Below are 20,307 nucleotides of genomic sequence, written 5' to 3'. Positions count from 1 at the left end.
CAGAGCCCCAGGACAGGAACAGCAACACAATTAGACACAACCAAAACATGAGAAAACAAATAGATAATTACTTGACACATTGGAAAGAATTAGCAAAAAAACTGAGCAAGCTAGAATGCTATTTGGCCCTAAACAGAGAGTACACAGTGGCAGAATACCTGACCACTTTGACTGACCCAAACTTAAGGAAAGCTTTGACTATGTACAGACTCAGTGAGCATAGCCTTGCTATTGAGAAAGGCCACCGTAGGCAGACCTGGCTCTCAAGAGAAGACAGGCTATGTGCACACTGCCCACAAAATGAGGTGGAAACTGAGCTGCACTTCCTAACTTCCTGCCAAATGTATGACCATATTAGAGACACATATTTCCCTCAGATTACACAGACCCACAAAGAATTCCAAAACAAATCCAATTTTGATAAACTCCCTTATCTACTGGGTGAAATACCACAGTGTGCCATCACAGCTGCAAGATTTGTGACCTGTTGCCACAAGAAAAGGGCAACCAGTGAAGAACAAACACCACTGTAAATACAACCAATATTTATTTTCCCATTTGTACTTTAACTATTTCCACATCATTACAACACTGTATATAGACATAATATGACATTTGAAATGTCTTTATTCTTTTGAAACTTCTGAGTGTAATGTTTACTGTTAATATTTATTGTTTATTTCACTTTTGTTTATTATCTACTTCACTTGCTTTGACAATGTTAACATACGTTTCCCATGCCAATAAAGCCCTTAAATTGAATTTAAATGAGAGAGAGAGAGAGAGGAGGGGGTCACAGTGAGACCTAAAATGAATTGTTTTCATTGTGTAAGTTCAATCAGGTGGGAATGACAGAGTGGGGAGGGGAGAGAGGGAGAGAGGGAATGGGGACAGATAAATGGAAGAGAAAGACAAGTAGCTTATTCCAAATCCAAGCCTGACACTAGCCTTCAGCAGGCAGCAGGTGGCCAAACACTGTATACTTCTAGAACGTGTTATACTTCTAGAATGTGTTATACTCCTAGAACATGTTATACTTCTAGAACGTGTTATACTTCTAGAACGTGTTATACTTCTAGAACGTGTTATACTTCTAGAACGTGTTATACTTCTAGAACGTGTTATACTTCTAGAACGTGTTATACTTCTAGAATGTGTTATACTTCTAGAATGTGTTAAACTTCTAGAATGTGTTATACTGCTAGAACGTGTTATACTTCTAGAATGTGTTATACTTCTAGAATGTGTTATACTTCTAGAATGTGTTATACTTCTAGAATGTGTTATACTTCTAGAATGTGTTATACTTCTAGAATGTGTTATACTTCTAGAACGTGTTATACTTCTTGAGTTTCCCTCAATATACAGACAGTCAGTGTGTCTTGGTGTGTGTGTGTGTGTGTGTGTGTGTGTGTGTGTGTGTGTGTGTGTGTGTGTACTCTACCGCAAACAGTGACATTTCCCTAGGTAACCCAATGCTTATCTCAGTTATTCCAGGCTCTCTATAGTAAACACATGGAAATCTACTTCACATACAGCAAGTACAGCAGATAAACAAAGTATTCAGACCACTTTACTTTTTCCACATTTTGTTATGTTACAGCCTTATTCTAAAATTGATTAAATGATTTTTTCCCCTCATCAATCTACACACAGTACCCAATAATGACAAAGCGAAAACAGGTTTTTAGAAAACAAAAATACCATATTTACATACAGTACCAGTCAAAGGTTTGGACACACCTACTCATTCAAGGGTTTTTCTTTATTTTTACTATTTTCTACATTGTAGAATAATAGTGAAGACATCAACACTATGAAATAACACATATGGAGTCATGTAGTAACCAAAAAACTGTTAAACAAATCAAAATACATTTTAGATTTGAGATTCTTCAAATAGCCACCCTTTGCCTTGATGACAGCTTTGCACACTCTTGGCATTCTCTCAACCAGCTTCATGAGGTAGTCACGTGGAATGCATTTCAATTAACAGGTGTGCTTTCTTAAAAGTTAATTTGTGGAATTTCTTTCCTTCTTAATGTGTTTGAGCCAATCAGTTGTGTTGTGACAAGGTATACAGAAGATAGCCCTATTTGGTAAAAGACCAAGTCCATATTATTATCAAATAAGCAAAGAGAAATGACAGTGCATCATTATTTTAAGACATGAAGGTCAGTGAATACGGAACAATTCAAGTACTTTGAACGTTTTTTCAAGTGCAGTCGCAAAAACCATCAAGCGCAATGATGAAACTGGCTCTCATGAGGACCGCCACAGGATTGGAAGACCCAAAGTTAACTCTGCTGCAGAGGATAAGTTCATTAGAGTTAACAGCCTCAGAAATTGCAGCCCACAAAAATTGAAGCTCCTAGCGGCCGGGGACTTTAATGCAGGCAAACTTAAATCCGTTTGACCTAATCTCTCCAGCATGTCACATGTGCAACCAGAGGAAAAAAATTATAGAACACCTTTTACTCCACACACGGAGACGTGTACAAAGCTCTCCCTCACCCTCCATTTGGCAAATCTGACCATAATTATATCCTCCTGATTCCTGCTTACAAGCAAAAACTAAAGCAGGAAGTACCAGTGACTCGCTCAATACAGAAGTGGTCAGATGACGCGGATGCTACGCTACAGGACTGTTTTGCTAGCACAGACTGGAACATGTTCCGGGATTCATCCAATGGCATTGAGGAGTATACTACCTCAGTCACCGGCTTCATCAATAAGTACAACGACGACATCGTCCCCAGTGACCGTAAGTACATACCCCAACCATGGATTACAGGCAACATCCGCATCGAGCTAAAGGCTAGAGCTGCCGCTTCCAAGGAGTGGGACACTAATCCGGACCTTTAGAAGAAATCCCGCTACGCCCTAACACGAACCATCAAACAGGCAAAGCATCAATACAGGATTAATATTGAATCCTACTACACCGGTTCTGACGCTTGTCTGATGTGGCAGGGCTTGCAAACTATTATGGACTACAAAGGGAAGCTCAGCCGCGAGCTGCCCAGTGACACAAGCCTACCAGACGAGCTAAATGACTTCTATGCGTGCTTCGAGGCAAGCAACACTGAAGCATGCATGAGAGCACCAGCTGCTCCGAACGACTGTGTGATAACGCTCTCCGTAGCCGATGTGAGCAAGACCTTTAAACAGGTCAACATTCACAAAGCCGCGGGGCCAGACGGATTACCAGGACGTGTACTCAAAGCATGCGCGGACCAACTGGCAAGTGTCTTCACTGACATTTTCAACCTCTCCCTGACCGAGTCTGTAATACCAACATGTTTCAAGCAGACCACCATAGTCCTTGTGAACAAGGAAGCGAGGTAAAAAATGTAACCTGCCTAAATGATTACTGCCCCATAGCACTCACGTCGGTAGCCATGAAGTGCTTTGAAAGACTGGTCATTGCTCACATCAACAGCATCATTTTGCTCCAACAGATCCACATATGACGCAATCTCAATCGCACTCCACACTGCCCTTTCCCACCTGGACAAAAGGAACACCTATGTGAGAATGCTGTTCATTGACTACAGCTCAGCGTTTAACACCATCGTGCCAACAAAGCTCATCACTAAGCTAAGGACCTTGGGACTAAACACCTCCCTCTGAAACTGGATGCAGGACTTCATGACGGGCCGCCCCCAGGTGGTAAGGGTAGGCAACAACATGTCTGCCATGCTGATCCTCAACACTGGGGCCCCTCAGGGGTGCGTGCTTAGTCCCCTCCTGTACACCCTGTTCGTGGCCAAACATGACTCCAACACCATCGTTAAGTTTGCTGACGACACAACAGTAGTAGGCCTGATCACCGACAACGATGAGACAACCTATAGGGAGGAGGTCAGAGACCTGGCCGTGTGGTCCCAGGATAACAACGTCTCCCTCAATGTGAACAAGACAAAGGAGCTGATCGTGGACTACAGGAAAAGGAGGGCCGAAGACGGGGCTGTAGTGGAGCGGGTAGAGAGTTTCAGGTTCCTTGGTGTCCACATCACCAACAAACTATCATGGTCCAAACACACCAAGACAGTCGTGAAGAGGGCACAACAACACCTTTTCCCCCTCAGGAGACTGAAAAGATTTGGCATGGGTCCCCAGATCCTCAAAAAGTTCCACAGCTGCACCATCGAGAGCATACTGACTGGATGCATCACCGCCTGGTATGGCAACTGCTCGGCATCTGACCGTAAGGCGCTACATTAATCCAAGATGGCGTAGCAGTGCGGTAGTGTTTTCTGTAGTGTCCTCATGTAAATAGCCTGTTTTTTTCTCAATCTCACTATCCATCCTTTAACTAAATATACTTTCCTGCAACCCGCCTCAACCAATGTGGAACGGATTCTATTATTTCTTTATACCTTCGTATCTAGAACATCCGGCTGAAACTAGCCAGCTAACTAGCTACTTGCTATTAGCCACCGTTAGCGGTCTTCACCACTGTCCGTGGCCTGCACTACCTACCAGCCAGCTCTAGCCTGGACAATTATCGGCCAGTCTGCACATCGGGCTATCGAGCCATAGCATATGGGATTTTCTGCCGGAATCACTGAATCACTGGACCTTAACACCGGATCCTCACAACTAGCTAGCTGCAACCGAATGGCTGTTGTTGTTGTTGGCTAATCACCACTGTCCAGTAGCAAGCTCCAGTTAGCCTTGAGCTAGCCTCGAGCCAGGCCCATCTCCCGGCTATCTACCTCTCTGTCAACCGGACGGGACCTCCTAGTGTTGACACGGAGCCCCGCCGATCCATCACGACTGGTCTGCCGACGTAATCGTCTGATGTGGTTTCAACAGGCTTCCCGTTGCGACGACCACGAAGATCCATCTGCTAGCCCCGGCCCTCTAGCACACGCAATCAACAGCCGTGCCTCCCGCTCGCCTGTAGCGTAGAAGCCACAGAACTGAACTGCTCCCGGACTCACCTATTGCTGTTCACTGGACCTTATGATCACTCAGCTGCACAGCTGATGCCTGCTGGACTGTTCCTTTACACGGTACCCCATCCTGTTTATCTGTTTAGCCTCAGCTCAAACTTTCGTCACCATTACCAGCTGTTGTCTTAGCTCTCTCGAATAACACCTGTGATTGCTTTATGCCTCTCTCCCATGTCAATATGCCTAGCCTATTGCTGTTTGGGTTAGTTCTTATTATACAATTTCACTGTAGAACCTCCAGTCCCGCTCAACCTGCCTCAGATAGCTCCTTTGTCCCACCCCCCACACACCGGCTCAATCAGTGCCTCCAGTGATGCTATCTCTTTCATTGTTACCCAATGCTTAGGTTTACCTCCACTGTACTCATATCCTTCCATATCCTTGTCTGTACATAATGCCCTGAATCTATTCTACAACGCCCGGAAATCTGCCCCCTTTTATTCTCTGTACCCAACGCACTAGAAGACCAGTTCTTAAAGCCTTTAGCCGTATCCTTATTCTATTCCTCCTCTGTTCCTCTGGTGATGTAGAGGTTAACCCAGGCCCTGTAGCCCCCAGTATCACTCCTACTCCCCAGGCGCTATCATTTGTTGACTTCTGTAACCGCAAAAGCCTTGGTTTCTTGCATATTAACATCAGAAGCCTCCTCCCTAAGTTTGAGTTATTCACTGCGTTAGCACACTCCACCAACCCTGATGTTCTAGCAGTGTCTGAATCCTGGCTTAGGAAGGCCACCAAAGATTCAGAAATGTCCATGCTTTTCAATTACGAATATTTGGACTTGGAATTTGTTTTACTTTCTGAATTGACAGGAATTTACCCCAACCCTGCAGACACTAGTGATCCCTATGGTCTGACCCCTACGTGACCTCTCACCCACACCTGAGCTTTTCATGTGTTACTTCTACACCAACACCAGGTAACGGGGAGGAGGAGAGGAAGGACAGACAGATTCACTGATGGAGGAGTGAAGATATGTTTTGCTCTTTAATGCAATTTTCCAGCCACTCTACTAAGTGCAGTGTGTGTGTGCAGCCAGTCCCCAAGTCATTTAGCAATTTTGTAGTTTGATGAGCCTAGGCGCCAAAATAGTAAAAGAACAAGTGATCGCAATAAACGGATAAAACAACCTGCAGATGGAGTCATAAAATAGTCTAACTCTCTCTTCCGTCTCTCTTGTTCCTAATACTCTCTTTCTCCTTTTTTTGTCAGCTGAAAGGGATTCAACGGTAAACGTGAAAGGGTATCCATTTCACCAAATACAAAGATCATTTGAGGATCATGTTTCCATGCTTTGATCTCTCTCTCTCTCTCTCTCTCTCTCTCTCTCTCTCTCTCTCTCTCTCTCTCTCTCTCTCTCTCTCTCTCTCTCTCTCTCTCTCTCTCTCTCTCTCTCTCTCTCTCTCTCTCTCTCTCTCTCTCTCTCTCTCTCTCTCTCTCTCTCTCTCTCTCTCTCTCTCTCTCTCTCTCTCTCTCTCTCTCTCTCTCTCTCTCTCTCTCTCTCTCTCTCTCTCTCTCTCTCTCTCTCTCTCTCTCTCTCTCTCTCTCTCTCTCTCTCTCTCTCTCTCTCTCTCTCTCTCTCTCTCTCTCTCTCTCTCTCTCTCTCTCTCTCTCTCTCTCTCTCTCTCTCTCTCTCTCTCTCTCTCTCTCTCTCTCTCTCTCTCTCTCTCTCTCTCTCTCTCTCTCTCTCTCGGAACTAGTTAATGTTAACTATTATTCAAGAACACGATGTGATCGGTGTGTGTGTTCCCTGAGAGCCTACGTACATAAACGGTGACTGAACAGAAAGAGAGTGTTTATTTTCTTGATTATTTCCTGCGTAAACAGAGTAAATTAAGGAGGTCATAAAATGTGTTAAGGGCTTTCATCCCAAATGGCCAGTTAGTGCGCTACTTTCACCAGAGCCCTAGGTAGGGAATATAGGATGCCATTTGGGACTGCATTAAATTATGTAAATAAGCGATACCAACTAAATACCAACTAATCTATGCTGGATATGTTGGCGACAGACACTAAAGCATGTGGTGCGTCACTAATTTATTTATTAAACTAAACAACACTTATTTATTTTGAATACTATGATGTGAACAAAGGAATCTATCTAGAAACACAACACTAATATGATGTGAACCAAGGAATCTATCTAGGGCTTTCTTCACAAGCAGAAAAATAACAAAATATATAGGAGAGAAGAGAGGAGACAGGCATGACAAAACTGTCAATTTAATTTTGGCCGGTGGAATCCATGCGCTGCAGCACAATGGACCTCGACTGTGTTTTTACTTGTCCAATGAAATTATTAACTATAACTGACAAATCCGTTCCACTGTGTGTGTGTTAGTGTGTGTGTGTGTGTGGGGGGGGGTGACACTGTATAGGCCAACTGTCCTGGTAAAAACAAGTGGAGAGAATTATGACTGTTATGGCAACAAGCTTAATGTAAGATCAACTGAACAGTGCCAAATAAACTTTTATGTACAGTACCAGTCATAGGTTTGGACACAACTACTCATTCAAGGGTTTTTCTTTATTTTTACTATTTTCCACATTGTAGAATAATAGTGAAGACATCAAAACTATGAAATAACACATATGGAATCATGTAGTAACCAAAAAAGTGTTAAACAAATCTAAATATATTTTAGATTTTAGATTCTTCAAAGTAGCCACCCTTTGCTTTGATGACAGCTTTGCACACTCTTGGCATTCTCTCAACCAGCTTCACCTGGAATGCTTTTCCAAAAGTCTTGAAGGAGTTCCCACATATGCTGAGCACTTCTATTATCTTCTGTATACCACTCCTACCTGTAATGAATACTCGGACAGAGTGGTAAGATCCAATCGCAGAATAGCGATGCTTTATTAAAGTACAGACAAGGGAAAGGCTTAATCGTGGTCGGGCGGGCTGTGGTCAAAACCGGGCCAGGCATAGACAGGCAGGGGTACCAAAGGAGCGGGCTTAGTCGTAGTCGAGGTCACAGGCACAGGATCCGAGAACGGTAATCACTGGGGTAGACAAGTAGAGGATTAAGCAATACGGGGAGTCAAATAACAAGGCACTGGTCGGATACACGGGTAATCAAAACAACAAACTCTCTCTCTCTCAGTCCGAACAAAACGCTTAGCAAGTCACAATGGAACAATACCTCGCGCCGACTGAGCTTCTGAGCACACCTTAAATCCTACACTAATTACTGACAGGTGTGCTCAGAACTCAGGTGAACCAGATGGAGTCTGATGACTCCCCCTCTCTGTAGATCGGGGAAGTGTCAGACTCTGTCTAGATCCAGCCAAACCCCGATCCCTTACAGTATCCCCCTCCCCAGGGCCGGCTCCTGACGGCCTTCTACCTCTACCGGGTGGTCTTCCTCTGGGTCGGGGTCCTGGCTGATCTGGGTGCTCAGCGTGGAAAGTGGCCTTGAGAGCGGGATCCAGTATATCCTTAGCCGGAACCCAGGACCGTTCCTCAGGTCCATATCCCTCCCAGTCCACGAGATATTCGATGCCCCCTCGTCTCCGTCTTGACTCCAGTATCTCGTGGACTGTATAGATGGTGTCCTGTTCATCCTCCAAAGGTGGTGTAGTAGGTTGTTGAGCGATTGGTGGATACATCGGGCTATAATGGACAGGTTTCAGCAGGGAGACGTGGAACGTAGGGTTTATCCTGTAGTGTCGAGGGAGGAACAGACGGTAGGTGACAGGGTTAATACGCCTCTGTACTTTGAAGGGACCAATGTACCTGGGTTGGAGCTTCTTGCAGCTCCGTCGGAACCGCAGGTCTCGGGTAGACAGCCACACTCGTTGCCCGGGTTGATAACTGGGAGTAGGTCTCCGGCGTCGGTCTTTTGTTGTTGTGAGGCTTGGCTGAGATGTTGATGGGCCGTCTCCCAGACCTGCGCACTCCGACGGAACCACTCGTCCACCGCCGGTACCATCCCTGATGCGGTATCCCACGGGAACAGGGGGGGTTGATACCCTAGAACACACTGGAAGGGCGTTAAACGTAGGGAGGTGTGAATGAGTGAGTTCTGAGCATACTCTACCCAAGGAAGGAATCGACTCCACTCTTGCGGTTGCCGCGAACATTGTTGCCGTAGATATTTCCCAATTTCCTGGTTGAGCCGTTCTGTCTGCCCATTGGCCTGGGGATGATATCCGGAGGTTAGGCTAACCGAAATGCCCAAGCGTTCGCAGAACGCCTTCCATACCCGGGATACAAACTGGGGTCCCCGGTCGGAAACAATATCCTCCGGGACACCAAACTGCCGGAACACCTGGGTAAACATAGTCTCAGCCATCTGAGTAGCGTTAGGCAAACGGGTCATAGGTACTAACCGACAAATCTTGGAGAAACGATCGATGACCACGAGAATTACAGTATGGCCCTCTGATTCTGGTAGGTCGGTAATAAAGTCCATGGCAATGTGCGACCATGGTCGTTGAGGAGTTGGCAATGGCATCAGCTTACCCTCCGGTAGTGCACGAGGTACCTTGGACTGGGCACATACTGGACAGGATAAGACATAGTCTCTGACGTCATCTGCGAGGGAATCCCACCAGTATTTTCGGCTGATGAGTTGTGTAGTTCGAGTGATTCCAGGATGACCAGATCCCAGCGACGTGTGGTACCATTCCATCAGTTGAGGGCGAAGAGAAGCTGGCACAAACACCTTAGACTCCGGGGTTTCTGGAGGGGCTGGTTCCGCTTGTAAGCTCTCCTGAATCGTGTCATCAATAGCCCACCTCACCGGTCCAGCACGGTAACTCATGGGGAGAATAGTTTCTGGCTCCACGGGTCTTTCCGTGCGCTCGAACCGTCGGGAAAGCGCATCCGCCTTACCATTCTTGGACCCGGGGATATAAGACACAGTGAATCGGAACCGGTTGAAGAATAAAGACCACCTGGCCTGTCGGGAGTTCAGTCGTTTGGCGCTGTGAAGATACTCCAGGTTGCGGTGGTCCGTGAGCACCTGGAACGGATGCTCTGCTCCCTCCAACCAATGTCTCCACTCCTCCAGGGCTAACTTCACCGCCAGTAATTCCCGATTACCCACGTCATAGTTCTGCTCGGCAGCATTCAATTTCCGGGAAAAGAAAGCACAGGGTCGTGATTTAGGCGGCTCACCTTGGCGTTGGGATAACACGGCTCCAACTCCAACCTCCGAAGCGTCCACTTCCACGATAAACGGTAAGGTAGGGTCCGGCTGACATAGAATAGGAGCGGTGGTAAAACGTTGCTTCAGCGTCTCAAACGCACGCACTGCCCCCTCCGTCCAGTTCAGACCGCGACCCTTGTAGCTGGTCATCGCCGACAGAGGCGCTGCGGTTGTGCTGAAATTACGCACGAACCGTCTATAGTAATTGGCAAACCCTAAGAACCTCTGGAGCTCCTTCACCGTCTTGGGTTGAGGCCAGTCTTGTACCGCTTGCACCTTAGATTCATCCAGTTTAACACCGTCGGGAGTGAGTATGGCCCCAAGGAAGGAAATCGTAGTGACGTGGAATTCGCTTTTTTCTGCCTTCACAAACAGAGAATGTTGTAGGAGCCGATCCAGAACCTGTCGTACATGGGACACATGTTCACTCAGCGAGTTAGAATATATGAGGATGTCATCAATGTATACTATGACAAATCGATCAATCATGTCTCTGAAAATGTCATTCATGAACGCCTGAAATACTGAGGGCGCGTTGGTAAGTCCATAGGGCATGACACAATATTCGTAGTGTCCTCGATGTGTGATGAAGGCGGTCTTCCATTCATCCCCCTCTCTAATACGCACCAGATTGTACGCACTCCTGAGGTCCAGTTTACTGTACATGGAGGCCTGTCCCACCTGTTCAAGGGCGGCTGGAATCAAAGGAAGGGGATAACGATTTTTTATGGTTATATCGTTCAACCCTTGATAGTCGATACAAGGACGCAGTCCGCCATCCTTTTTCTTTACAAAGAAAAAACTGGATGCGGCGGGAGACGTCGATGGGCGGATGGCCCCTTGCTGTAGCGCCTCATCAACATACTGACTCATCGCTTCTCGTTCAGGCTGTGACAACGGGTAGATTCTTCCACGAGGAGGTGTAGCTCCGGATAGTAGATCAATCCCGCAGTCCCAGGCCCGATGAGGTGGTAACACGGTAGCCCTCTCCTTGGAGAACACCTGCGCGTAATCCTGGTATTCTGTAGGGACCACAGTAGACACCGCACCTTGCGCATCCTCCACAGTAGACGTTTTGCACGGTAAATTGAGGCACTCTGCCCTACATACCTCACTCCAAGCTGTGATATCGCCAGATTTCCAGGAGATGACCGGATCATGGAGGACGAGCCAGGGGTGGCCGAGAACTAGTGGCTCCCGTGGAGCGGAAATGACGAAAAAAAAGATGTTCTCCTGGTGTATGGCGCCCACTTGTAACTTGATCTCCCCGGTACGGTGCGTAATGAACCCAGTGCCCATGGGCTCACCGTCTAGCGCGTTGACTCGCAGGGGAGGTTGAATAGGAATAAGTTGAACTCCCAACTCCTCAGCAAGACCCATATCCAGAAAGCTGGCCGCCGCTCCGGAATCAATAAGTCCTTCCAACCTGCGCACTTTCTCTCCGACAGATAAGGTAACAGGTACATACATTTGTTTAGCTGTAATGATCAAAACTGGAGTCTCACTCACCGGTTTGGCAGTTCCGAGGCGATATCCTGAGGTACGGTTAGGTCGTACCGGACATTGACGCACGAAATGACCCGACTGACCACAATACAGGCATAGTCCGTCTTGCCGACGTTGTTGTCTCACCGACCCTTGTAGAGGTGACCGTCCCAGTTGCATAGGTTCCTCCTCAGATTCTCTCCTCCGCTCTGTCGCTTGCATAGGACCAGTGATCGAGGGCTCCCGAACTGTGGATGCCTTGTGTTGCACTATAAGATTATCAATAGAGATGGCAATCTTGATAAACTCATGTAGCGTAGTGATATCTCCTCGACAAGCCAACTCAGTCTGTACGTCTTTGCGCAGCCCTCTACGGAAAACTGTGAGCAAAGCAGTCTCGCTCCATCCGCTACCGGCTGCCATAGTACGGAACTCTAAAGCGTAGTCGGCTACTGTGCGACGGCCCTGCTGAAGTTCGCATAGCTGATCTCCCACACTACGCCCAGATACTGGGTGGTCGAACACCTCTTGAAACAGTCTCTTGAACTGAACTTCCTCATTCAGCTCGGGGACCTCAGCTGCCCAAAGCGCAGTAGCCCAATCCAGTGCTCTTCCCGTTAGCAGAGAAATCATGAAATCCACCCTGCTACGGTCATCGGAAAACATGGAATGATTATACGACATATACAGGGACATCTGGAGTAGAAACCCCTGACATTTGCCAGGTTCCCCGTCGTACCTTGTCGGTATAGAAATCGGAGGTGCATGACGAGGACTGACCGTACTCGGGGTGGTGCCTTCCGCTGCACCAGCGTTGAGTAGCTGTAGGAGTTCATCCATGCATTTCTCCTGTATCTCCCATCGCCTCTGTAATTCCGCTGGATCCATGGTAAGGGCGAGGTATTCTGTAATGAATACTCGGACAGAGTGGTAAGATCCAATCGCAGAATAGCGATGCTTTATTAAAGTACAGACAAGGGAAAGGCTTAATCGTGGTCGGGCGGGCTGTGGTCAAAACCGGGCCAGGCATAGACAGGCAGGGGTACCAAAGGAGCGGGCTTAGTCGTAGTCGAGGTCACAGGCACAGGATCCGAGAACGGTAATCACTGGGGTAGACAAGTAGAGGATTAAGCAATACGGGGAGTCAAATAACAAGGCACTGGTCGGATACACGGGTAATCAAAACAACAAACTCTCTCTCTCTCAGTCCGAACAAAACGCTTAGCAAGTCACAATGGAACAATACCTCGCGCCGACTGAGCACACCTTAAATCCTACACTAATTACTGCCAGGTGTGCTCAGAACTCAGGTGAACCAGATCGAGTCTGATGACTCCCCCTCTCTGTAGATCGGGGAAGTGTCAGACTCTGTCTAGACCCAGCCAAACCCCGATCCCTTACAGTACCTTGTCACAACACAACTGATTGGCTCAAACGCATTAAGAAGGAAATAAATTCCACAAATTCACTTTTAACAAGGCACACCTGTTAATTTAAATGCATTCCAGGTGACTACCTCATGAAGCTGGTTGAGAGAATGCCAAGAGTGTGCAAAGTTGTCATCGAGGCAAAGGGTGGCTACTTTGAAGAATCTAAAATGTAAATATATTTTGATTTGTTTAACACTTTTTTGGTTACTACATGATTCCATATGTGTTATTTCATAGTTTTGATGTCTTCACTATTATGTAGAAAATAGTAAAAATAAAGAAAAACCCTGGAATGAGTAGGTGTGTCCAAACTTTTGACTGGTACTGTATGCAAACATCACGTTCAAGATGGAACTAAATAGCATGCAGCAGTTTAAAGATGCACTATGCAGAAATCGCTCTGTCATTTCCTGGTTGATAAAATTCTAATAGTTTGCCTAATTTCAGTTTATGTGACAAAACAAGCAAATATAGTGTAGAGGATCATTGTACCATCTAAACCGCTTTTAAATATATTTTCCATAACAAAAAATATAGTATTTTCAGCTGTTTGAAGCTGGTGGACAAAACCGAAAGTAAAAGACGCAAAAACTAAACTTAAAAACGTCAAGCATAGAAATAGCGCACATAGAACAGATCTACCGCTTCTTAGACTTGATTTCAAATATATAATTACAGATCTATAACCTACATTTCTATGTGAATTTTGTCAGGTCGCACAAAAAAGTTACATATTTATTTATGATCCAATCAAGTTCAGGGTAAAGATAAAGTGCTATGTTTCGGTTTGTTTATATATTTATATTTATTTGTTTATATAACCACTTGTGTCAACAGTTACTGCTCAGTTTTCAGTGTGTGTGTGTGTGTGTGTGTGTGTGTGTGTGTGTGTGTGTGTGTGTGTGTGTGTGTGTGTGTGTGTGTGTGTGTGTGTGCGGGGGATGCTAATTAGCCTGCGTCTCCGAACACCTGTGTGTAAATGGAAGACAGACGCCACAAACGTGTCGTCACTGAAAAATACTGCCGGCTGCAACTGTGTTAAACCGGTTAAAACAGTGTACAGTAAAGTGTGTATTTTTTTGCATTTGTGAAATACTTTTTTGATGTGATATGAAAGTATAGCGATTTAGGTTTCTAGAACCGTACAGGAATTGAGAATCGTTTCATGTTTAGATGGAGTGTTTGGCTGTTTTGGCTTCCAGAGCCAATTCGCCTTTAAACAGAACATCTAAGGTCCTCGGACTATGGAGTAACGTTAGACTCCTTTAGTCCATTAACTTTATAAAATTGCTTGGTGGTTAGTAGTATTACAGAGAATATATATATATATATTTATTTGTTATATATTTTCTTTTCTTTTTCTTTTTACAGGACAAATCTAAGGGGGCACGTGCCCCTGTGGACATGATGCCGCTGAGATGGCAGCGAACGCGCATCTTCCAATTGAATCTCAACAAGGAAACAGTCAGTGGTGATATTCGATTAAAGTTTATTGAAAAAGTCTGGATTTCAGCAAACAATGAAAGGCATGCTACTACAGAGGACCAACATAGGTACAAGGTGGGCCTTTCATAAGTTGACTTGGGCCAATCGATGTACTATAGGTGGGCCTTTCATCATTACATTGTTGAAGTATTGACCTTGGGCAAATCAATGCAGTTGGAGCTGAATTCCACAAAACCTGGTCTCTGCTCCACTCCGTTGGTGGAGTTCATCAGAAACTTCATTCACCATGGAGTGGAGTTTAGTCAGATAATACTGGCATAACCTATTTATATTGAACAGTGGTGTTAAAAGTACTCAATTGTCATATTTGAGTAAAAGTACTAAATAAAAAACATAAAAAGTACAGATACCTTAATAGAAAATGGCTGAAGTAAAATTGAGTCACTCAGCAAAATACTACTTGAGTAAAAGTCTAAAAGTATTTGATTTTAAATATATTTAAGTATCAAAAGTAAAAGTATAAATCATTTCAAATTCCTTATATTAAGCAAACCAGATGGCACAATTTTGTAATTTGTATTTATTTACGGATGGCCAGAGGCACACTCCAGCATTTTTGTTTAGTGAGTCCGCCAGATCAGAGGCAGTAGCGATGACCAGGTATGTTCTCTTGATAAGTGTGTGAATTAGCCCATTTTCCTGTCAAAATGTAACGAGTACATTTGGGTGTCAGGGAAAATGTATGGCTTAAAAAAGTACATTATTTTCTTTAGGAATGTAGTGAAGTAAAAGTAAAAGTTGGCAAATATATAAATAGTAAAGTAAAGTACAGATACCCCACAAAAACTACTTAAGTAGTAATTTGAAGTATGTTTACTTAAGCACTTTACACCACTGATATTGAACGCATGGTCGCATGCCATTTACGAATAGTTTACAACGATAATCGAAGATACAAATGTAGAAAAATGTAAACATAAAAATATAAAACTTAGTTCAACATAGCCTACCTCGCAATGGTGCAATCAGTGTAGAGCGCCTCGAAGTCTCGCCTGGAGATGAGCTTGCAGCGGTTGACTCCCGGTTGGATCGCACCGAGCCCCCTCAGGACCCGGACCTGCTCCACAGTACACACAACCGGACATATATCCAGGCGTTTCAGCTTGGTGTAAACGGTATGAAGCCCGCCGACGAGGTGTTTTAGAAAGAGGTCAAAAACTTGGGGTAGACAAATCAACTCGTCCTGTCCTCCGACGCTGAAAGAGGCAACTTTTACTCCGTGTACATCCACCATTCTGCACTCACTGGTTGTGGTTGCAGTGGTGGAAATGACTCGATCTCCAAACACCGGTGTGTTGGTGAATCCCAAGCCACCGGATGGGACTCCTGAGCCGGGTAGGAAGGGGTTGAGGAGTCCGGTGGTGGTGAGCCGCGGGAAGGGGGAGTCTGGATGAGGGCTGGTGGTTGTGGGGGTGTAGATCGGGTCGGAGAGGAATATTCCCCCGGAGGAAGTTGATCCTGAGCCGGGTGAGAGGACAGGACGGGTCGCCAAGACGGCCATAGTGGTGGACATGGTCACTTTTCTCTCTCCCTTCTCTCACTTTCTCTATCTCTCTCACTGGCACTTATGTATTATCTGTCTCTCTCTCACTAGCGCTGTCCTCTCCTCTCCTCACCCTCTCTCTGTCTCTGTCTCTGTCTCTGTCTTTAACTTTGCTGTTCTCTCTCTCGGTTTCCCACGCGCTACCCTGGTCGTCACTAGTTACCACCACAGCCACAAAGTCAGAAGACCCGCCTACTCGACCAATCAGATGAGGGAGTGTGACAACGGCCACAAAGTCAGAAGGCCCGCCTACTCGACCAATCAGATGAGGGAGTGTGACAACGGCCACAAAGTCAGAAGGCCCGCCTACTCGACCAATCAGATGAGTGAGTGTGACGACGGCCACAAAGTCAGAAGGCCCGCCTACTCGACCAATCAGATGAGTGAGTGTGACAACGGCCACAAAGTCAGAAGGCCCGCCTACTCGACCAATCAGATGAGTGAGTGTGACGACAGCCACAAAGTCAGAAGGCCCGCCTACTCGACCAATCAGATGAGTGAGTGTGACGACAGCCACAAAGTCAGAAGGCCCGCCTACTCGACCAATCAATTTGTTAGACTTCAGTGCAGCTATTGATGTAATTTGATCAAATCAAATGTTATTTGTCAAATGCTCCGAATACAACATGTGTAGACGTTACCATGAAATGCTTACTTACAAGCCCTTAACCAACCATGCAGATTTAAGAAAATATTTACTAAATGAACTAAAGTTTTTTTTAAGAGTACAAAAAAAAGAGTAACACAACAAAATAACAATAACCAGGCTATATACAGGGGGTACCGGTACCGAGTCAATAACCAGGCTATATACAGGGGGTACCGGTACCGAGTCAATAACCAGGCTATATACAGGGGGTACCGGTACCGAGTCAATAACCAGGCTATATACAGGGGGTACCGGTACAATAACCAGGCTATATACAGGGGGTACCGGTACCGAGTCAATAACCAGGCTATATACAGGGGGTACCGGTACCGAGTCAATAACCAGGCTATATACAGGGGGTACCGGTACCGAGTCAATAACCAGGCTATATACAGGGGGTACCGGTACCGAGTCAATATACAGGCTATATACAGGGGGTACCGGTACCGAGTCAATAACAAGGCAATATACAGGGGGTACCGGTACCGAGTCAATATACAGGCTATATACAGGGGGTACCGGTACCGAGTCAATAACCAGGCTATATACAGGGGGTACCGGTACCGAGTCAATAACCAGGCTATACATTTACATTTTAGTCATTTAGCAGACGCTCTTATCCAGAGCGACTTACATGAGCAATTAGGGTTAAGTGCCTTGCTCAAGGGCACATCAACAGATTTTTCACCTAGTCGGCTCGGGGATTAGAACCAGCGACGTTTCGGTTACTGGCACAACGCTCTTAACCACTAAGCTACCTGCCGCCCCAGGCTATATACAGGGGGTACCGGTACCGAGTCAATAACAAGGCTATATACAGGGGGTACCGGTACCGAGTCAATAACCAGGCTATATACAGGGGGTACCGGTACCGAGTCAATAACCAGGCTATATACAGGGGGTACCGGTACCGAGTCAATAACCAGGCTATATACAGGGGGTACCGGTACCGAGTCAATAACCAGGCTATATACAGGGGGTACCGGTACCGAGTCAATAACCAGGCTATATACAGGGGGTACCGGTACCGAGTCAATAACCAGGCTATATACAGGGGGTACCAGTACCGAGTCAATAACCAGGCTATATACAGGGGGTACCGGTACCGAGTCAATAACCAGGCTATATACAGGGGGTACCGGTACTGAGTCAATAACCAGGCTATATACAGGGGGTACCGGTACCGAGTCAATAACCAGGCTATATACAGGGGGTACCAGTACCGAGTCAATATACAGGCTATATACAGGGGGTACCGGTACCGAGTCAATAACCAGGCTATATACAGGGGTACCGTACCGAGTCAATAACCAGGCTATATACAGGGGGTACCGGTACCGAGTCAATAACCAGGCTATATACAGGGGGTACCGGTACCGAGTCAATAACCAGGCTATATACAGGGGGTACCAGTACCGAGTCAATAACCAGGCTATATACAGGGGGTGTAACGATCCCGGCAGTCTGAGTCGGGTCCTGTCTGTGGACTAGTTTTTCCGCTCGTGATCTCCAGTTTCCCGAGGGTTCTGGAACGCTCCGGGGAGCTCTCTTGATTTCCGCACCTGCATCCCATCAGCAATCTGCACACCTGGTCCTGATCATCACCCTTCTTAGGCTCTGGCCTAACATCCATTCCCTGCCGGATCGTTAGCCATGAACAGTATGTTTGTCAGTGTATCAGCCTTGGAGTTTCTAGCGTTAGTTTTGTTGTTTTGCACCTTGTGGGCTTGCCGTGTACTTACCTCCGTTTTGTTTCTATCTGCAGTCAATCTCCCGGAACCTTCACCCAACCCCTGCCTGGTCGTCGGCGGCTGCCGAGCCATTCTTGGATCTACCACTGCACCTCCACCAACTCATCTCCGCCGTCCGCTCTGTCCCCTGGATTATTCTACATCGTTTTGGAATCTGTTAAATAAATACTCACCTTCGTTTCAACTCACCCTGTCCTGGTCTGCTTCTGGGTTCTGGCTTAGTAAACCGTGACAGAACGATCCGGCCAGTAATGAACCCAGCGGACCTGGACTCTGTTCGCCATGCCATTACCCATCAGGAGAAGATGTTGGGCCATCATAGCACGGAGCTACAGGAGATCGCGTTGGCAGTTCGGAACCTTTCTACCGGCCTGACGGAGGTCCAGAACCAGCGCAAGTTTCCGGTGGAGGATCCACTACCGGTTTCACCCATCTCGCCTGCCGCGTCTGGAGCTGTGTCCTTCCGTGAGCCCAAGGTTCCGACGCCGGATAAATATGAGGGGGAGCTGGGAAGATGCCGTTCTTTCCTTATGCAGTGTGGGTTAGTGTTCGATCTACAGCCCTACTCTTATGCCACAGACAAGGCTAGGATAGCCTTTGTGATTGAGTTGCTGCGTGGTCGAGCGCTGGAGTGGGCTTCAGCCGTTTGGGAACGACAAGACCCCTGCATGGCTTCATACCAGGGGTTCACGGCCGAGATGAGGAAGCTCTTCGACCATTCCGTCCGAGGGAGGGACGCAGCTAGGCGCCTGTTTTCGCTTCACCAAGGAACTCGCAGCGTGGCCGACTTCGTGATCGAGTTCAAGACGTTGGCTGTGGAGAGTGGGTGGAATGAGGAGTCTCTGCAAGCGGCCTTTTACCAGGGTCTGTCGGAGCAGCTCAAGGATGAGTTGATCTCCTATCCGGAGCCTAGTGACCTGGACAGCTTGGTAGCCTTGTCTATTCGGGTGGATAATCGAGTCCGAGAGCGAAGGAGGGAGAAGCAATGGGGTCCGTCCAATCGATCAGCTTCTCAGTTCCCAGTCGGGTCGGGTGGTGGACCAGAACACGTCGATCATTCTCCACCACAAAGGATTAGTGGAGAGGTCCTCTCTCCCGATTCTGAACCCATGCAAGTGGGGCGGCACGAGTTAACCAAGGAGGAGCGTCAACATAGACGTAAGACCAACTGCTGCCTCTACTGTGGTAGCTCGGGACATTACATCTCCACTTGTTCCCGGCGGTCGTCAAACTGCCCGGCTCGCTAAAGTTGGGAGGACTTTTAGCGAGCCAGTTTCAACCTCTCAGTACCTCTGTCAGACCCCGTTTCCCGGCTACCCTTGTGAACAGGAATCAGAGCTTAGCGATTAACGCTTTTATCGATTCAGGTGCCGATGGAAGCTTTCTTGATGCCGAGTTGGTGGAACAGCTGGGGCTTTCCAAGGAGCAATTGCCGGAAGCCATTGAAGCGACCACTCTGAACGGCAGTAGTCTGGCACGTATCACGATGAGGACTGAACCGGTTAAGATGCTGTTGTCGGGGAATCATTCGGAGATGATTTCATTCTTCATTCTGCCGTCTTCCCATGTTCCTCTGGTCCTTGGATACCCCTGGCTGAAGGAACACAATCCCACGTTCGATTGGGTGACGGGCAAGGTAACGAAGTTGGAGCCTTGATTGTCATGCTAACTGTCTCAAGACTGCCTGTCCCCATTCGGTTCCCAGTCAGGTGATTGAGGCTAAACCCCCAGATTTGTCCCTGGTTCCCGAGACATATCACGATTTGGGGGAAGTGTTCAGTAAGCAGAAGGCTCTGTCACTCCCTCCCCACCGACCATATGATTGT

The 20,307-nt window shown here is 46.8% G+C and overlaps 1 protein-coding gene across 1 annotated transcript in view; it reads right to left on the bottom strand.

Moving 5' to 3' along the window:
* dachb (dachshund b) overlaps positions 1 to 16,128 on the bottom strand; it is a gene marked incomplete at its 3' end in the record, with an annotated part of 68,739 nt that extends 52,611 nt beyond the window's left edge. The window contains exon 1 of the mRNA XM_041882237.2: positions 15,489 to 16,128. Coding sequence (XP_041738171.2) covers positions 15,489 to 16,051 — 563 coding nt within the window. The remainder of the gene's footprint in view (positions 1 to 15,488) is intronic.
* Positions 16,129 to 20,307: the final 4,179 nt, after the last annotated feature.

Source organism: Coregonus clupeaformis, chromosome 8 (assembly GCF_020615455.1).
Source record: "Coregonus clupeaformis isolate EN_2021a chromosome 8, ASM2061545v1, whole genome shotgun sequence".
Classification (NCBI taxonomy): domain Eukaryota; kingdom Metazoa; phylum Chordata; class Actinopteri; order Salmoniformes; family Salmonidae; genus Coregonus; species Coregonus clupeaformis.
This window is presented reverse-complemented; position numbering and strand designations above follow the sequence as displayed.